The sequence below is a fragment of the Rhea pennata genome, chromosome 12, assembly GCF_028389875.1.
Source record: "Rhea pennata isolate bPtePen1 chromosome 12, bPtePen1.pri, whole genome shotgun sequence".
Lineage (NCBI taxonomy): Eukaryota > Metazoa > Chordata > Aves > Rheiformes > Rheidae > Rhea > Rhea pennata.
In genome coordinates this window covers 16,260,251-16,281,437 of record NC_084674.1, presented here as the reverse complement: position 1 = coordinate 16,281,437, position 21,187 = coordinate 16,260,251, and the positions used below count along the sequence as shown (strand labels likewise).

The 21,187-nt window shown below is 35.3% G+C and overlaps 1 protein-coding gene across 1 annotated transcript in view; it reads left to right on the top strand.

Moving 5' to 3' along the window:
* CACNA1D (calcium voltage-gated channel subunit alpha1 D) overlaps positions 1-21,187 on the top strand; it is a 194,041-nt gene that overhangs the window by 154,357 nt on the left and 18,497 nt on the right. Inside the window, exons 35-42 of the mRNA XM_062585857.1 lie at positions 603-668; positions 2,340-2,431; positions 4,913-5,072; positions 6,144-6,271; positions 6,384-6,480; positions 7,364-7,466; positions 8,584-8,685; positions 14,510-14,640. Coding sequence (XP_062441841.1) covers positions 603-668; positions 2,340-2,431; positions 4,913-5,072; positions 6,144-6,271; positions 6,384-6,480; positions 7,364-7,466; positions 8,584-8,685; positions 14,510-14,640 — 879 coding nt within the window. The remainder of the gene's footprint in view (positions 1-602; positions 669-2,339; positions 2,432-4,912; positions 5,073-6,143; positions 6,272-6,383; positions 6,481-7,363; positions 7,467-8,583; positions 8,686-14,509; positions 14,641-21,187) is intronic.

Sequence of the window (21,187 nt, the reverse complement as noted above, 5' to 3'; positions counted from 1 at the left end):
ATATTAATGTTTTACAAAACATCACCCGTTGCTTCACTGAGTCCAAGGGTCATGTAATAATAGCTATTATCATGAAATTTTTACAATACTTCACAAAAAGGTTATTTTGTAAGTATAAAGAGGATTTTTTGAGAAATTGAACAGAAGATAATTTGATACATATAGGTCATACATGATCTTAAATGGCTACAGAATAAATTAAACAAGGAATTTAATCTTCTATTTGTATAAAAGTGATTTTATAAATGTAGCAAATAGAAGTTTGAATCCCTACTCTTGAAAACTAAGGAATGTGAAGATAATAGAACTCTAACTGTATAGAGTTCTGTGTTGATTCTGCATTGTCAGAATCAGTAATCAAAATGAAATATAAAACTGCTAAAGATGACTCTTCCTATTGGATTACTAATAATCTAAAATAAGATGAAATGCATGTGTTCATTATATGGGAGAATATGTGGGATAGGTGATAACATTTTAAGCACTTGCTTAAAAGAGAAACTTTAGAAAAGCCTCTATTGCACAGATAATTTATTTTTTAAGTGGAAATTGAAATTATGCTGTAAAAATATTAAAATATAATGCACCTGTCTCTTTCCTAGGCTCTGCCTTATGTTGCCCTTCTGATAGCCATGCTGTTCTTCATCTATGCTGTCATTGGAATGCAGGTAATTACAGCATTTTTTTTTGTTAGAAGAAAGTACATTGTTTGCTACTCTGAGACTTGTTTAAAAATTTGCTTATCAAAATATTCGAGTAATAGTGGTGCTATATACCAATCAGACCTTTCAAAATAATATAAAATGTTTTCTTAACTGTTATTTTGGCAGTTACAAAACCCCAGAAGACATAGGAAAGGAACAAGGTGTGAGTTTATAGTGTCTTAGTTTGCTGAAAGGAGCTATTTGTCTTCCAAGAACAGTGAAGCTTATCCCTATGCATGAATGTATGACAGAATGCATGGCTTTTTTACCACAGAAGATTTATTTGGGGAATCAGCCATTAAAAGCCTAGCCTTCCCCCCCTCCCCATTTTAAAAGAATAGAACTAAGAAAAGAATCTAGCTAAAGAATTTAGCCACGGCTGAGCTTGGGTCAGTCAAGGCTACGATTTATGTAAAAGCATAGATGGGACTTAGGTAGTTTAAAATGTAAGAATGTATTGTTGGGATGAAGGTGTCGCTTGACAGACCAGCTGCGATGCTGTGAGGCAAGGACAGGTTCCTTGAATCTTAATTACTAGAGAGAGCTATGTAGAGGAGGCCTGTTAGGAAATTGTGGGAAAATTCCTACTAAGCCATTTCTATTGGGAGGATGGAATAGGCATTTGAAGAGTGCAGAGACTGCAGGAAGCAAGCAGGTAAAGGCACTTATATGGAGCTCGGAGGTGGAGTGCAGCTTGGGTAAAGGGTAGTCTCTATGCCACATCTGAGATCTGTTGTTTGCCTAAGGGAAGGAGGTGCCGGAAGAGCAAGGCTGGAAGTTCATCAAGACTTTCCTGTAAGGCATCCTGAATTCAGGCTGCATTTCTTTCTTTCTTTCTTTCTTTTTTCCTGATGACACCAGTTCTCCTGTCATAAGCCCTTAGCATAGTCATTCTGTAACACTTACAGATGATTTCTTTTGTTGTCAAAGTTATAATATTGTCCAAACCAACACAAAGTGAGGCCCTAATTAAATGAGATGAGGTGTAATGTGGAGGGTGGCTTTACCTCCTGATTCTTTCTTATTTCTTCACTGTTCATCCAAAAGCAACTTACAATCCAGAAAGCAGTGACATGGATCTTTCTAAATTAAATAATAGTCCCCAGTGTATTGCAACAGTACATAAATGTGTTATTGTTGGAAAAGAAAAGTGTCCTTGGAAAAGACCAAGGAATTCCAATTGAATTTGGGAGATCTGAACTCCCTTCTGACTCAGACTAGATGCTCAGAGTCTCTGTGTTTGGCTTCCATCTTTGTATCTCTTTTGTTTATTTAGACTCAAAGTATTCAGGACAGTGATGATTTCTTCCTACAGGTATGCACAATGCCTAGAACAGTGGGACTCCAGTCTGAATTGAGGGCTCTAAGGGCTAGTTTAAAACAAATATTATTTTCTCACTTAAAATACTAGTATGTGTATTAGTATTATGATGATTTATTAGCAGTGGCAAATTAAATGCTTAAGAATTATCTTGTAAATGTGATATATTTAATGCGTATACATTTTATCAGGAAAACCTAAAGAGAGTAGAAAGTGTATTTGTGATAGTGTTCTTCTTACATACTCAAGTGAGGGTTACAGAATCAGACACTACAGCTCCCTAGGATGAAAGTCAAAATCTTGTCTCTTTGTAGGTATTTGGAAAAGTGGCCATGAGGGACAACAATCAAATAAACAGAAACAACAATTTTCAGACTTTCCCTCAAGCTGTTCTTCTTCTCTTCAGGTGAGCAAACCTTAACGTTTTGCTTAATCCCTTTTAATTGATCTATGGAAAAGGACTGTAGCTTTTGCACCACAGCTTTGCTCAAAATGTGTTTGCAAGTTAGAAGTAATTTAATATAACAAGTACAAAAATCTCCTCAGTGTGTGGTGGCAGGTCACAGGGACAGCCAAATTCTAACCAGGTGGTACAGACCTAAAGACATTACAGTTATACTGAAACATCTAATTTGTAGAGTAATTGTCCTCATTCAGAGGCCAAATATACTCAGCCCTGATGTCACTGTGCAACTGTTAAGAAAGGTTAAAAAAGACTATATCCTTCTTGTAGTTTTTATAAACCAAGACCAACTAGCACAACAATTTGGAAATGTGAAAGGTTGTTGAAAAGATGAAAAAAAACCCTATTCTTTACATTTGCTGAAAAGATGACAAGAAAGAGTGGGTTTAACTTGCGGAAGGGGGATTTCAGAGAAGCAATAGGAAAAACTTTCTCCTAGTAAGGATAGCTGAATATTTGTGTAGGTCATCTTGGGAGATATGGAATCTCCATCAACAGAGAGCTTAAGAACAGGGTAAACATCTGCCAGGAGTCCTTCAAAATGCCCTGGAACAAGGAGAGGGAATGACTTGGATCAGGAATGCCTCTAAAGTTGAGTATCTTGAGAGCACTGTCTGCAGGGATTCTGTAACTCCACTTGGTTCCTATGCATTGTTGCTAGCCTGCCCCAAAGAGGGGTCCTCTTTTGCAGCAGATGTATTTGGCAAGAATATCAAAAGATAGCAGATACAATTTAGGGCTATATGGAGATACCAAAACCAGGTCTAAGTAGATGTGTTTGCATGGTATAGTGCAGAGTATAGATCTCAGCAGCAGTACAGCAACATTACATAGTATTCATAGTTCTAGAGCTAGCCTGTCTGGCACAGTTCTGTGCTTGGCTTCCCTGAGTCTCTCTGAATTTCTAGGATAGATTTCATGGAGGACCAGGAGGAGGGGAAAGAGGGGCCTATGTTCTCGCATTAGCCTTCCCCCTTACTACTATATTACATCTAGTCCTTTGACCCTCAACCAAATTGTATCCCCAGATGCTGCACTTCTTGCACTTTCACTGTAGATTTAATCCAAAGCTGCATTTTAACAATTTTTTTATCACAGGTGGTCAGAAATGAGCAAAAGTTTCTTTAACATTTGATGTCTGTTCATGCACAACTTATAGAATACTTCATGGTATATATGACCAGGGTAGGATCTTGTTGTTTATGAGCTATGCAGAATGAAGTCTGCATTAGCAGATCATATTACAGACCAATAGTTTATAGACAGTCTTCGTGTATTTCAGTTGATAACTACATTTTATTCTCTGTTAAATACAACTCACTGAAAAATCTGAGCTACAAATACAGTTCCCAAAAAAGCCTAAAAATCCCTTCTTTGTCTTTACTACTTACAAGTTGCATTCGACATCAACCTCAAGTTTCAGTATTTAAATCAGAAAAGCTTGGAATCAAACCTTCAGGGTGTTGGTAGTGAAATTAAAACAATAACTAACCATAGATCATTTTGTAGTTATTCCATGTAGAAAAAATCCTATTATGTTCCATAAGACTACCCCCAGAAAATAGGCTAAGACAGAAAAAGGAGAGTACTGAGATGATGAACTGAGAATCTCCTTGGTTCAACATCTGTGGTCTGCTACAATGCTGCAGATACAGGATATTGAAGATTGCTGACCTATAATAGCCAGTCCTGAAAACGGAAGCAGTAGTGGCTTTTTTGTCTACCATGAATATATGGTATAGCCAGAAGACATTGGGTACATCTCCTAGCTCTTTTGATCTTGATCTAATTGACAAAACTGAAAGGTCATTCTTTGAGCCCAATAGCATCACCCAGTGGAGTCTTTATGCATGCAAAGTCACTTCATATCTGTAAAAACTTTTGCCATGACTTTGAAATTAGGTAATGAATACAGCCAAAAATGTCATAAGTATGTAGTTGTTTTTAAATATTTGAAAAAAGGTCTCTACGCAAGCACTACCCAACTATGCAAACAAAAGTGCAATAGCAGAAAGCTAGGCAAGAATTTCCCCAACCATGCAGAGGAGAAAGCAGTTCCTCTTTTACAAAGAAGGCAATTCTTCTTTTACAAATAGATACTTTTTGCTTCTATTATGAGTTTTTGTACACAGCAGCTCCACAGCTGTAAGTATGTAACTTGAAAATGAGAGTCTGGGTTCAGTTTTTACACCTTTCTGGTGCACCCTATAAAATGGGTCTACAATGTCAGATCTAAGCTTGTAATTACAGAGCTGAAACATGCTCTGTACTTTTTGTATTAGTTCTAGCTCTGAGGAATTTGCAGTCTATCTTTACATTTGTCCTTGTATAGCTCCAAGCATTTTGTCAGAACTTAACAAATTAATGCATCTTTAGTTCATTTTGAGCAAATAATACTTAATTTATCTTTGTGACCTTATAAAGATGTGCAACTGGAGAAGCCTGGCAAGAAATCATGCTGGCATGTTTGCCTGGAAAGCGCTGTGACCCAGAATCTGATTATAATCCAGGGGAAGAATATACCTGCGGAAGCAATTTTGCCATCATTTATTTTATCAGTTTTTACATGCTCTGTGCATTTTTGGTGAGTCCAGCTTGTGCTTATTAGTAGAAGTGAGTTTTAGCATTTTGACCTTTTTCTGAACTAACAAAGTAGTGGAGTCAGAGAATAGTTTTAAGTCCTTTATCCAAATAATTCTTGCAATGTTATGTTTTTCATACACATGCCTACATCCTGTATCTCTTAGTAAATGCCAGTAACGTCTCATGTTCAAGCTGTTCTTCTGACCATAAGCCTCCGTGTATACAGGAATGGTTGTTTGCCCAACTGAAAGCTAATTTAACAGTATTTTCATCAGCTTTTATTTCAGGTATTTCATAATAGCATCAATAAATATTCATGAATAGTGAAATTGCAGGTCCTTTGACTTAATATAATTAGAATTATTTAAACTTTATTAGAAGTATTTAAATTTAGCAGAATTTAGATGTGTGCATCTATAAGTGTGCTCAATTTATGACACATGAGATATGAACTAAAAACTTTCTTCCTAATCCATGGCAATATGCATTATTTGCACTAAAATAGTCTTTGAAATACATTTTCCTTATTCCAGTCTAGGTTGTTTTTTTTTGTTCTATTTACAGTACCCTTGTTCTTGCAAAAGGAGAGTGGTTGAACAGAATTCTGAGCTGGCCTAAACATATGTTTTCTGTTCTGTAATATCTTTTATGTTAACAAAGCATACACAGAGGTCTTACTGTCATGCCATGGAATCCTGTTAGTGAAGAAGTTGTTTCCTGTGTGTTGGATATATGTATTTGATCCAATCTTTTAACTTAATGTAGTTTGGCTCAACAAATCAAGGAATAGAAACAAAACCATGTTACAGCTTATGTCAAAGATAGAACACTATATAGCAGAATAACATTCTTGTGATATGAATACTTGATAGAGTACCAATTAGTCAGTTAAATGATCAGCAAGTATTTTTTTTTTCTGGTAGTTGATGATATTTGCCAAAAAGCATTATTTGTAAGATCAATTTATTTGATTGCTTGAATTCTAAACCTACTACATTAAAATTTAAATTATGAAAATATTTGTATTTCAGAAAAAAACAAGGTAAATCTGTGTTCTAAATTACTTTTTTAGATTATCAACTTATTTGTGGCTGTCATTATGGATAACTTTGATTATTTGACACGTGACTGGTCTATTTTGGGTCCGCATCATTTGGATGAGTTCAAAAGGATATGGTCAGAATATGATCCTGAAGCAAAGTAAGTTAGATCATTTCTTTGATAAGACTTCTTTTTTTGATAACATAACCAGAACATAAGGTATTCTTTGGGAATGCATGTGAATTTAATAATTGGCATATATTTATTCTAGGGGAAGAATAAAGCATCTTGATGTGGTGACATTACTGAGACGCATTCAGCCTCCACTTGGTTTTGGCAAATTATGCCCTCACCGAGTGGCCTGCAAGGTAGGTTTTACTTTATTCCCCACGTAAGTTTATTTCATAGTTCAGAATTCTGCCAAATTGGTATTGCATACCTGCAGTAATCCTGTCTAATGATTCACACTCAAGTTTTTCCAGTTTTATAGAGGCTGAACTTAACCCACAAAAACTAGTATCATTTCTTTCAATATACTCATTTAAGTAGTTATCACCAACATAAAATCCTTTTCAGAGCATCAAAATGAAAGGAGATGATCTGTAAATTTGTCACTGTTTCGTTATTGTCGCATCTGTGAACTGCTCAACCCAGTATTGGTTGTATTAGCCTCGGTGACATTTCTAGTTTCTCTTTAATCCTAGGGAGAAAGAGGGTAGTTTTTTACTTTAATTCACAATTACATTCTGATACAGTACTTCTATAATCACAGTCATCAGAATTTTGCTGCCCATGAAGCATAGGAAGGATTGAAGAGTGGGAATTGCAAGATGATAACAATAAAAAGAAGTGAACAACTGTGCATACAATATGTGGCAGTGAACAAGAAAGCTGGAACGGGAATTTAAAGTAAACTAGAATTTCTCAGGCACAGTTTGCAATTTAGATGAAGTTTAATTGCATTTTAGTTTTCAGTTTTAGCAGACATTTTAGCTCTTTATAAAAGTTGAAAAATAATAGAAAAGAGATGAATAATTATTATATTACTCAAGGATTTCAAAACTATGGCTATTCTGGTTTTACCAGTTTCAACTGGAATGGAAGATCCATCCTTTTTTTGAAGAGTTACATGATTATTAGGCCTCCACTGGATGTTATTCTTTGATCACATCAGCTTTCAGGAATGAACCTGGCAGGAGATTTTTTCTGACAGAGCTGCATCAAAGTTTGTCTTCCTTTTCTCATTTGCAGAGGTTGGTAGCCATGAATATGCCACTAAACAGTGATGGAACGGTCATGTTCAATGCTACTCTATTTGCTTTAGTTAGGACTGCTCTAAAGATCAAAACAGAAGGTAAGGTTCTTATACGTGATGCCTTTGGTGCACTTGTCAAAAGGTGCAATGAGTAGAAGGTGTAATTTACTTTATTCATTTTGTTGGACATGAGTAAGGCTGCTGCCTTCTCACTGGATTTGGTTTGCTTTTGGGTTACGGGTGGTCTTCACTGTTATCAGGAATAGTTCATTAGGAAACAGGGACATTGAGGCCAAAATCCAAGTAATCTCAGAAATTATTACATGCTTTTACCATGTAATAATTCATGTAAAAACATTTAACAGTGGCATAACAGGAGTTCTACTACAAGGAATGAATGAGGTCCCCTTTCTGTCCAGCCATGATGCTCCTTTTTCACTGCTCTTTAACTTACTAGCTTGGGATCACAGCATTAGTGGAACTGCAACTTTTCACACTTGAAAGCTAAATCTCCTATTTGGTGGAATCCAGTTCTGACTGGATTGGATAGACTGCTATCATTTGCATCAAAGAGGATTTTTTTTTTAAAAAAAGAACAGTGGTATATTTCAATTAATTTTGCTTTCTATCATATATTTGTTTATTATTTCACTGTCTTTTACTACTCTATTTCCTGTCTTATGCTATTCTCAGCAGATTTTGTGTTCCACAGCTAGTAACAAACTGATTAGAATAAATTCCCCAGGCATCTCTGTGGCTTAGGTGATGCAAAGCAGAAAATCTTTCCTCAGTAGTCAGTTGCCAGAACTTGCAAGCCTGTATAAGTTAGTAATTACTGTGATTAAACAAATAGAGGCTTAGCTTTGGATCGGAAGCACAGTGGCTTACAAAGATCAAGTCACCATTTTGTGCACAATTTCAGCGGCAAGTATTAAGCAATTATAGAGTAGAGCCAAGATCTGTAGCTAACTATTGACCTTAAGGTAAGTAGTACTCTGGACACTGCTCTGGTAATCCCATAGGAGTCCACTTTTTTATATCATTTCTTCTCTTTAATTATTGTCAAATTATTTATATATTTAGATAGTTTAGGCTGCTGCAAAAGATCCTTATCACAGTTTTTATTTATATACAGCTAATACTATCCAAGGGATCATTTGTTGAAGCTGGTTGAAACATAATTGTCATCCTACGTTTTTCTATTTCATTGCCACAGGTAACCTAGAGCAAGCAAATGAGGAACTTAGAGCAGTTATAAAGAAAATATGGAAGAAAACCAGCATGAAATTACTTGATCAAGTGGTCCCTCCAGCTGGCGGTCAGTGTGATGCTTTGCAACATGCTATTCTCTGTGCATTTTGGGCTTTACAGATGATTAGAAACCAAAGAAATATATTTTTAAAAATTTGAAATGGTGATATCATTAAAGGACAACAAACAATAATAACAATAAATATAGAGTGTGTTATATCTTATTAGGCTAGATAATACAGATAGGACTGATTAGTATGATTTCCTTAGATAAAATATAACTTCCTTTTTTTTTTTGTTTATTTGCTTGCTTGAAAAAAATACCTTATTACATTTAAACTTAGTCTTGATTTCAAGTCATTCAGCAAAATATGCCAAACTTAGTCTGATTTCAATGCATTCAGCAAAATAACATGTTTTGTACTAATTAAGCTTGACAATGTGCATCACATTTTAGCTTATATCCTTGTATATGTTGAATACTTCTGGGACAAAACTAAAAAAAAAATTACTTGACAAATTAAAAATAATATATTTGCTAAATTGATAAAATAAGAGACTAAATTATCCCAGTTATACTAGTTTAAACTAGAGCAATTTCATAGCCAATAGAAAATGATATTAGTTCTGATTTATGCCAGTATGATTGAGATATGAATATGGCCCAAGTAAACAGATATTTAAATTCCAATGGTATTAATACATTTGCAAGAACTACAAGGCACGTGTATTACTTGTTACGTGCTGTAAAACGACATGTCAACTATTTGGTTATATCATTTAAAAATATATATATATACACTTAATATATATATTTAGTCTTTTTTCAATATATACATTTTTATTAATATGCTGTAGTTTAGGTTTAAATGACTGTTTTTTCACTTGCTTTTTCAAGTTTTAAAGGTGCAGGATCTGTTGCATGGTGTTATCCACACCCAGGCTATATCTATAAATCTAGATATCCAAGATGCTAATCCATTTTAATCATCTGGTATTTTTTGTAGTTTATTGTACTTTTATAGTGTTACAGCAGCTTTCAAGACTGATCAGACTCAGGTTTGGAAGCAGACTCAAGATCCCAGGCCCGGTGGTGGTGGAGGCTGATCCCTTTCTGAAGGTGACACTCTCAGTCTCTAGAGGAGAAAGAGCATGCTGGCTGCACTGCTGTTCAGCATGACCCAGGACGCAGCATTAGCTTTGTCGCTGGAGGGAGCCACTTGCTATTGGTGTGGTGGCTGCCAGCTCATAGTGGGGATGAAGACAAAAATCTAGCAAATTCGACTATCAAAAGGGGAACTGATACTGCACATTTAAAACAACTTTTTGTGTTCTACTCTGTTGTTTTTAGCCTTACACCTAAGTGCTTGCATGGCATAGATGAATTGCTTTGTTATTGTTGTAACTATGTGCTTGAGCTTTTTCTGCAGCCTCTGTTCCTTTCAACTATCAGTCTTTCCGAATATTCTGAAGCAATTCTGTTTTAGGGTGGTGGCATGGAATTAGTGTTGCCTCTTGCCAACTTCATTCCCCAACTTTTTTTATTGAAATAGAGATGCATGCTTCAGAATAGTGAGCTGTGCCTGCCTAAATCAATCTGACAAAGAATCTTTAAGGATTACATTCCTGGAATTAATCTTACATAGTAACTCACTGTTAACTTCAGTTTCATTTTGCTGCTGAATATGAGCTGTATATTTACTTTCAGTTATACTAAAATTCATTGCTAATATTAATTCTGCAAATATAGCTCTCCAGTGTAGCTAGAAGTCTGAAAATCTGGACTATTGCATAAATGATAGAAAATATTATGGCTTTGATGGTCTGGTATAAATAAGAATGCATTGGGAACTGCTTAAGATTCATCAAATTTCTATATCAATTTGAATTTGTTTCTCTGTAGACCTTGATATGATTTACCTCAAAATTGAAAATATTTCAGCTTACCTTTAAAAGAAAAAAAGAAAAGAAAGAAAAAATGAGAATACAACTATTTTACATTCGTATGTCATAGAAGCGTACAATAGCTACCATACAGTAGAATTTAGTTTCTACTGAAGCTTACTATTCAATACAAAATGTATGTGACAGCTGATAAGTAGCAATCTGCTAGGAGACAGAAAACCCGCTTCCATAAAAATCAACAAAGCATCCAAATTCGATGTGTTAAAATCACTTGCACATACTTCTATGTAAGTTTTGAACTGGCTAGTTTATAGGGTTTTTGTCCAGTATTACTTTTGCTGTGTTATTGAATACTAGATGCTTCATTTGCTGATGACCATGCCTCCAGAACCCAAATCAATTATTTTCAGAGCAGAATGAAAATAATCTTAATAGCAATTTTTTCCTAAATTATAAGTAGATGCACTAGAAATGAATAGTTAGCTAATTTTTGGTACTGGTTAAATAGCTCATTACTATAGGTAAGCTAAAATATTAATTAAAAAATTAATAGTTAGCAACAGATTTCCAGCACAGAAAGCTGAAACTGCTTTTCAAAAGCATTGAATGTTAGTCAAATGCATGAAGGTATGAAAGAGTTAATAATCTTAGGAGAGCACAGAGTAAGAGAATTTCATACCACCAACTAAAGATTCACCTGCTTTCTCTTCTCTAAATTCCCCAGTCTCTGCCTGCAAGCCCATTTAACCCTGCCTAATAGTTTTAGCCCTCTTCTGAAAACTCCTGCTGAAATGATTCCTTTTGCTGTCACTAGCTGTAGTTACAGATCTGTCTACACTGTGGTCAGTTTTGCTTAGCTGCCTCCCTACCTGTCCATGTCTGGCTATGTGTGTGTTACTCAAAAAACAAAGTCAAGGACGGCTCCTCTTGACCAAGCTTCGGTTCTTGTGTGCACGTGTCTGCAGTACAACTGACTGTGCCTGTGAAGAAACAACATGCATCTTGTTTGTACATTCAGACTTTGGCATGCACAATTCAGTAAAGTGGGAACACATTCATCTAATATGCTCATAAATGAGTCGGTGCATGTCCACAGTGATCAAGATGGGCCTCTTCATTTGTGCATACTGAAACTTTGCAGGTATTGTCATCTCAGGTACAGTCAGTAGTCATGCGACGTCATAGCCTGACTTGAGACATGCTCTAAGTGCAACCCATACTATGTGTTATACCAAGTCCGTCACTTCTATGTGCTTGTTCTTTTGGGGGGCAATTTGCTATATCAATTCCTTAAAAGTTCTGTTCAAATACTTAAAAGAAAATAATACAAAGGATGGGGAAAGGCTTATCTTGGGAGTTTGACCAAGGATTAATTGCAGAAATCAGTGGACTCAGTTAAGCTAACAAAGTTTAGATTAGATTGTATGTAAGAGAAATCTTCCTAATACAAAGAGCCTCCTGAACAGCTGCCAAGAGAGATTACAGGTGAACATCAAAGAGGATGCTCACCAAAAGATTAGAAAATAGATTTTAGGAGTCAATTAGAAATCTTTCTATTGTTGAGACTGAATCTGCACAGTGGTGAGCTTTTCCTGTGAGCTATGTAACCCCTGCTATTTCCCAGGGGAGAGCTGGAGAGACTTAGACCTTTGATACTTTTGTCAATATTTGTCAGAGCAGACTTTTTAATGCCCTAAGTCATTTCCTGCAACAGACTCATCTCCCAATGAAGATATTTTAAGGCAATTACCATAATTCTTTTTACTTTGATCGGTTTTAAGACAAATAAAATAAAATGCTGGGGGAATACATCCCCAATGCATTTTACTGAAGTTAAATGCTATCATACTTTCTCTGATTAATAGAAACCACTTTAGACATTATAGTGAAAAACACCCTGTGAATTCTGAAAGGAGCTTATTTTGAATGGTAGATCCATTTTGAGACAGATTTTGTCACAGAGATAAAGAAATTTTAAACAGTAATATATTTGGGTTAGATTTCCCCATCCTTTTTATTGCCATGAAAGCAGATCATGAAAACAAAATATGGTGCAGTAACCATTATTAAAAGAAGAAAGCTAATTAAATTTAAATTAGGAAAAGCTGTTATATTACTAGTAAAAATATTATTAGAAATGCTATTATTAGTGAGACAGTGGAACATATTATGGGTAAAGCAAAGACACAAGAGGCTCTGTTTTTATTAAATATTACTGTATGACATGTTACTGTATATTAGAATCAATTAGAGAATTTACTTACATCACTAGGATTACTTGCCTATCACTAGGCAAGGCAGTGATAAGTTTAGAGTACAACTGATGGGAAACGAAACATTAGTTAGCTAAACAGAGAAAAAGCTTGCCTAAGAGAATGTGTTTTTATATGTAAAAAAAAACAAACAAGAAAAACCCAAAACATTTATGTCTGTCCTAAAGCTTCATTAGTTAGTTAAAATAAAGAGAAAGCAAATGGCGTAAGGTTAAAAGAAAATAGTAGTATATTTTCTATCACGGGTATGTTCAAATGTGCCCAGATGTATTAGTTTTTCTGTATTTGGCCAAACAAGTCACAGTGGTATGGAGTGACCCAGATCCTGAGCTATATTAAGCCCCTGTCTGTCACAGCAAGGAGAACTGGAACTTCTTATCTATCAGGATGTGGGGCCTAGCAATAAAGAGAGCTTAGACACCTCCAACAAACTCCTCCTTTCTTCCTTCTTCCTCTAGCAACTATATTGCAAATAGCTATGGCAATATATTACAAAAATGAAGAGACTAGGCAACACAGCAGAAAGCAAAAAAGCAAACTTTAAGGGAAAAAAGTGTGTGAAAACAAAAGCAAAGTTTTTGAATAGAAAGCTATTTCTAGTTTTCTGGCAAGCATTGTTCATCAGGATTTCCAGCTCCCACAGCTGAATCTCAAAAGGGGCGCACAAAATGGGCACGTACGTGCTATAAACCAGGGGATTTCAATATCCTTATAAGGTAACTGGCTTTACACTTCAAAAACTTTGAAATTTGTATTTTGTTCACAGAAGTAACTCTGTAAAAATGCTAGTTCTTACTGCACTTGCTGTTTTTTGTGTTGTGGCTTATATCAAATTAACTGACAGAAGTTAGTTTTCATTTCTGTCAGCATTTCAGAGCTGATATAATACAGTAATGTGGGAAAGCGCTGTGCCTCTTTCAGATTTTCTGTTAGTGTCATTATCCTAGAGGGTGGCTAAGGACCAAATCTTCAGTATACAAGAAGCTCACAAAAAAAATACGTGAAATTGCAAAGGCTGTGGGATTGAACTTAGAGTCTAGAATTTCTGTTGTTGGGTGACAGTAAGGTCATAGAAGATATAACCCAGCATGAGTATCTGGAATACAGATCAAATTCAACCTGAAAGATGCTCAGGTATTATAGTGAGGGTACGATACCAATACCGAAACTTTAAAGCGAAGCAGACTGTAAAGATGACAAGGTCTTGTGCAATTAGAGTAATGTTGTATTGATGCACTGCCTAGGAAAATTTGGTTCAGCAGGAAAAAGAGTGAGAATGTGTTGCAAAGGGGGCTTTTTTTTTTTTTTTTTTTTTTTTTACAGAGTCACTCCTATGAACCATTAGTATAAGTCACAGCAGCTCTTACATTAATCCAATTGTTCTAAGTAATTAAAGCCAGAGGTTCAGCTCCTATGCATATACAAACATGTTCCCGGTTTTATTAGAAACTTACATGAACTTACTTAGAAGTACATGAAAGCTGGTAAAGTACTATGTTTCCTCCTTTATTAAGGATGAGTTCACTTAACAGACTGAGCCTAAATTGCTTGCTAAAACATTGCTTTAAGCTAATTGCAGGTTCCATTACTGTTAACTGAAAGCGTAGTGCCTAGTGCAGCCGTCACATTTTTTGCCCCCAAATCAGATGTGAGTGTACAGGCTATTGAAAAATGCGCTGACTTGGGAGAGATCTGTCTGGTCTGTTCATTTAGATGATGAGGTAACCGTGGGGAAGTTCTATGCCACCTTCCTGATACAGGACTACTTTAGGAAATTCAAGAAACGCAAAGAACAAGGACTGGTGGGGAAATATCCTGCGAAGAACACCACGATTGCTCTGCAGGTGATTTTGTTTTTACATTTTAACTAACCATTTTATGAGCTTACTTGAAATAGCAGGTAGATGAATATTCATGATTGTGCAGTGCTGCAAGGATTTTATTTAGCTGGGACACTTTTGGCCCTTATTCATCAGAAAACTAAAAAGTAATTCTGCTTTCAGTCTTTGTCAAGGTAAGTGCAAAAAGTTATTCTCTGTGGATTACTCAAACAGCAGCAACAGTTACTGCAAAATTTTTTAACAAGTCTAATTGAGGCATCACAGTCTAATGCTGCTGATACAAAATCAGATAAAATAAGTATTTCTGAGCTATCATTTCCATTTTCTGTTTTACATTTACCTGTTTGATTTCTTGTGTTCCTACAATTTCAAAGTCAGATCTCAGTCTCAAAAGACTTTTCTAATATGCAGTGCCTCATAATAAAGAGGTTGTTGCGTAGAATAATTTTTCTGCATGTTTCTTTGGTTTTTTTTCTTTTCTATTCATAATTAGTGGTGAAGTATTCCTTTCATATTTTTTTGTGTTTGCACATTTTGAACTTCACTTTCATCAATTTCTATTTTTGGAAATAATATTAATTTACATTAATGTCTCTAACTGTCTTTTAAAACAAACTATCAAATGGAAACTGTGACAACTGATAGTGCTAGTTGGCTATCTGCCTCTCAACAGTCCTGCCACAAATGATCCATAGCACATAAGTGTTTTAAAGATTGTATTCTGAAAATTTCTATCCTCTGATACCCTTTGTGTTTTGAACTTTGAAACAGGCAATGGAAGGCTATCCTCCACTGATTCTAGCTGTCATACACTGCACCTTTTGTATTGGGTTAGGGCTTCCTGGTTTTCAGTTAATGCTGAGTAGATTCCTACAAGCAGTAAACATATTTGATGTTTCTGATAGCGTTTTTTTTTTCTTCTGCTGCCAAAACTTAGGAGGATGTTACAGAATCTCTTTCTAAATGGGGAGATCATGGTTTCCACTGGGAATATGTTAACCTGATTCAGAGATTGTTTTCTTGGTTAAGAAAATCGTTGGTTTGTACTTCTCTCCTATGGGTAATTTGTTTCAATAGTATTTCCTAGAAACCTGTCTGTTGCCAACTCCAACACATTCTGTTCCACCTCTCCATAGCGTAAGAGATGCAATAGGCGGAGAAAAATTCATTACAATTCTTGCTACTGGTGTCTGAGCATATATCTTGCCAGTATAGTGTAAGCTATATTTGCATATCACAAGAGAAAAGATACATTATGGTCACTAAAAGAGATAGAAAGAAAAAGATTGGAAACAGTTGAAAGGAAAATGAAAGAGATCAGAGATTGTTAGGAAAGACTTTACAGACTCTGTTATTCTTCATTTGAGATGCCATTGGTAACAAGGAGCTCAAAATAAGTTTTAAGCCACAGTATTATAGTTTTCCACTTGTGTTTTCTAAGCTGCACGTATAACAGTAGAGAAACAAACATTGAGTTTCCAAATGTGGGAGTGTGCTCAATTGTTTGTTGTAAGTTCCTGCTCCCTATTCAGTAGTGAAGGGAAAAATGAAACTGGGATAAATTAATTCTTCTTCTGTCTTTAGATAAATATTTCTCAATTCACAACAGCTAACAATTTGGCCATGAGTCTCTGCCATGAATCTATAAAGGCTTATGGGATCTGAGGCTTGGCATTTATTTTTTGCTGATTAAAACAGTACTCCTATGGTAATGAAATGATCAGGGCTGGTGGATAGGAGGTCATTTCTCTCTTTCTCTCCTTTTCCCTCTGTTCCACTTTTGTTTTTTGGATGAACAAGTAGTCATTGAATTTAATTTACCAAATATAAGTATAAATACTATTTCAAGACACCTGTAAGTAACTATGTTTGGGAAAAAGCCCTTTTTTTTACTGGTTTTCAATACAACATATAAAGGAGTAATACAATTCAATGCTGAAAGCTACAGCAACTGAAATTCAAAGTCAAAATGCTGTGTACATTAATTAATTCTATGAGGATACAGGCTTATGTCAGATCTGGTTTTCTGTCTAAAAGATCTGTTCTACTTCAAAGAGAAGTTGATTTCTCTTGAGCAGTGTGCCATAGTGCAGTTCTATGGGATTTATGATACAGAAATTAGTGCAAATGAACAAAGTGAATCCTTTTAGCCTTACAATGTATAAAAACAAAAGATGTTTCTGTATTTTCAGCCTCAGATCTGCCTTTTCTGAAGTTTATATGTTTGTAAGACTTTAACGTTTTCAAAAAAAAAAACGTGTATAACTATATTTTTGGCAGCATAAATTATGGGTATGTCATCAAACTTTTTTCAACTATAGAGATTTTGTTGAATGATACTATAAGGATGTTGTTTCTCCGTGGAGAATGGAAAGCAGCTATTTTTCCTTTGTTTTTACAAATGCTCACTCTAAGTTAATGTTTTCAGGTCTCCTTGGTAAGCGATATACTAATAACGGTATGTTTCATACAATATCATTCTGTCTCTCATACAGTTTCTTGGGGAAATTGTGGTGGATACTGTATTGGTATGTGCCACATTTTCATTATAAGCACTGGAGGTACTTCATATAGAAGTCATGATGGATTTATATTTATATTATTCATTTCATCCAAATGAATTTTCTGTTTATGTGTATATCTCTTCTTAAAATAGTCATACAAAGTGCACAAACAGGATTCCAGCACCTCCCACTGCAGTGTTTGCTTTTCTGTTGAAATCCTAAAACAATACTGAAGTAAAGCAGATCAGTCTATGATGACTGCAGATACAAAATACTTTCCCCTCTATATAAATAATTTTGAACTGTGAAGTCCTGGCATGGACACTGTCTTTCCAAACTAAGAATGCTGTATTCTGCCTCAATATTAATTAGATTGAGATACAGCACTCTTATTTGGGAATAAGAGTGTATGCAAAGGGTATTATTTAATAAGGAATAGCTATTTTGTTTTAAATTCAAACCCTACTCTAATCTAAATTAATTTATCCATGTAATAGCACTAGTAGAACTCTATAGTCTCCGTTTTAAAATTCCTGAGTTTTCTTCTTTAGATTTTTCTCCTATTATTCAGTACCATCAACGTTTTGCAATATTTCTTAGTCACTTGATAGTGGATGTTCACCAGGATCCTGTGAACTGTTTCTAATAGAGATGTAGGTAGGTAGATGCATACATACAAACATAAATATAATTTGTACACAGAGCATAGCTCCCCTACATTTCTAATAGATAGTCAACTTGCATCTGCTTTCATAAAATCTACTTTTTTCCTGAGCTGCTTAGAAATAAGAAACTATGGCTCAATTCCCATTATAATAATTTTTACTGTTTAAGATTTATAAATGATATAAAATTTAGTAATATCATAATGATGATCATAAGCTACATGTTAGAACATTGAGGGAAGCATTTGATAGACTGGATATTTAAATGGGGAGGTAATAGGAGAGGTAATCATACTGCAGCCTGCTTACTTAATCTGTGCTAGCTTAAGTTATATTTGCTAATTCATTGCTTAGTTGTGGAACCTGATGTTGGTGAATCACTAAGCTGAACTCTTCTCATATTTTACTAGGGACAGTCAATGTTGGTGAGTCATCCGGTGACTGAAATGTGTGGCTAAAGCCACAACCACAAGATCTCACAACTTTTATGTGTTGAAGAATTGTGATGTTATAAATTTGTAGCTGTAGTAGAAAAAGAGGTTTCTGTTTTTTAAAAATTTTTGGAGCTCTATAGAGGAAAAAAGACACTGCACATCTTATTCATCTATAATTCACTTAGTTACTTGACACTATACATTTTCTCTGTGTATTTTTTTACTGATTCTGTAGCAAGAAAAAGTTCTTCATAAGCCCCTCTCAAACACTAATTAATTTGTTATAATTTAAAATACAAATAATCAGGAAATGACTTTGGTAACTGTCATCAAGACTTCAGATTGTGTGACTCTTAGAAATCCTACCATTGCAGATTGTTCATATGTTAACAAGTCTGGAAAACTAAATTACATTTGTCATAAAGTTAAGATAATGACTTGGATTGAACAGATATTCCACGCATCTATACACATGTTTCTGTACTTGGAATCCATGATAAACATCACCGGTATTTCTGAATTTTAGGTGCAATGTAGCACTTTCCCCATAAATGTACCACTGTCTGATTTATATGTAAGTTAAAGAGGAATAACCAGCCACCTGGAAATACAGTTTTTGCTATGTAAATCAGCCTTTTCCCCCTACCTTCCTCTCACCACATAGAAGTGAATATGATACATAGAGAAATCTTGGCTCTGTACTTGCACCTTCATAAATTTCTGTCAAGGATAATTGCTGCCTTTGGTGGTAAAGGTAGATTTCAAATGAATGCAGATCACATTCAGCAAAGCTCTTAAATGTGAGAGCACGAAACAGTTACCTCTAATTGAAAGGTCATTTCTCAAGTCAGGATGCTTCCTCTGCAAAGGTTTATGGTTATTCTAGTATGTGCCTCCATTCATACCCACAGTTATCTGGCGTAGATTCAAATAAAGGAAAAAAATGTGTCTGAAGCATGATTCACACAGTTACTTCTCCAAATTAAATTATCAAAAAGGATAATATTGCCAATAGTTGTGCTCCAAGTCATTTTGATGCAGAGAATATTATATAATGAATTAAGCGCTAGAAAGCACACTTATTGTCCCAGATGATTAGTTCGACAGTAATGGGATAAGTAAACCTTTTATTGACTGAATATCAGCTGGGGATTTCCTTGGATTTTTTTTTCTCTTGATTTTAAGGAAAGCTTTTGAGTCCCAATAAGGAAGAAATGTCACTGTTCTTGTTCTGACCTCATAGTCTAAAGTAGGTATGTATAATGCAGTCAGAAGATTTAAGGGATTGGAATCTCTATCTGCCATGTTTATCTCTAGATTTTTAGCTACCAGTTAAGCAAATAGAATTCTCATATTAATGCCTTAAGCACATCTGTGCTCTGAGGGCAAAAAGGAATTTAATTTCTAGGGTAACTAGACCCCCTGGAAGTACCGTCCATAGTCTGGGATGAGTTAGTCAAGAGGAAATGAAATTAATTCCTTATGGAGAATTTATACATGAGGATGCAGACTCTGTTTAAGTCTTCAGTTGTGGTTAGTTTCCTTGGCGTTAAGGATTAGAGTCAATAGTCAGCAGGCACTGAATAGCTGAAAGTAATAGCTTTATCACTTTGTGGGTTCCTCGCTCTATTTCACTTAGATAAATATGCTTTTAAAAAAGGTGATGAACGTTAAGAGGATTTCCATGTAACTATTATTATTAAACTCTGGCAAAGAAACACCAGGATGAGGTCTGAAGTTTACTTTGGATCATGCTAGAATGTGGAGTTGGCATGTAGGACTGCACAAAAGCCAAGCAGTTGTGCAGTGAATGGTTTTTGAATTCTGATGCTATGCAGTACTGAACGTAGTCATGTAGCACCTGGCCGCTGAGACTTTTCAGAGAGTTTATCAACAGAGGTACAGTGTACAAGGCTTTATTCTGCGTGTCACTGTCAGAGCCTAGATGAAGTAGTCAAGGCAACAGCCTCTTAGGCCTGATCCTTGACCTGACCAGACCAGCCAGGTTTTCACATTCTTGCGAACACTTCACCGTATTGCAGTCTAGTTGTCTTGTTGCAAGATCCTTAAACTAACAAGCAGATAAGAAGCACCATCAGCTGTTCCAGTTTGTGGCAAAGGTTACACAAGCAATAAATATTCTTATTCTTCTGCTGACATCTGTAGTTTTCTTCTGGGACAGTTGGAAGTACCCACAAAATCAGTTAATAGTTAAGAACATGCTTCCTAAGGATTGCATAAATACTGCAGTCACTACATTATCTAATCTGGCCTTATCTTTCTGCTCCAAGAAAGGGAGAAAACAGTATGCTGTTAAGCTTTATAACACATTCCTAACCATTAAATGCTGCAAGAAGCTGGATATAGTTTTATAGTCTGCAGATGCCTATAGCTGGCCTTGCCAATCTTTCTCAAAGTGGATATTTTCTACCCAAAAACTGAAAACTCCTACTTTGAGAAAAAAGGTACAATCTATTTCTTGCCTTAATTCTCAGGGCAACTTTGAGGCAGGAAATTTATGGATGTTGTCACTCCTCTTTGTCTTCCTTTGCCTATTGTATTTTGTGTTGCCTATTTATAGTGATATTTTGTTTATTTGTTTTTAAGATGGTCTTAATACTTTTGAAGATAGTGAAGGTAAAATTGTGTAGCTGTCAAATGGTCTAAGGCACTGCTTCTTATAAAAGAATTGGGCCTACCTTTTTTTTTTTTTCTTTCTTTTTTACTGGTCCCTTAGTTGCATTCTAGGATATTAGTTTGGATGCCGTGCATTTAGCTAAAACTGTTTAAAATATTTACTTTTTGTGCTGCTGTTTTTGATAGAATGACTGATGTTAACTTCATTAGAGAAAAATGATGAGCATCATTGAAGAACCTTGATGTAAGAGATAAAAAAAAAAAAAAAAAAAAAGAAGTGCAGAGCAAAATCTTCATCTTATTGTAACAA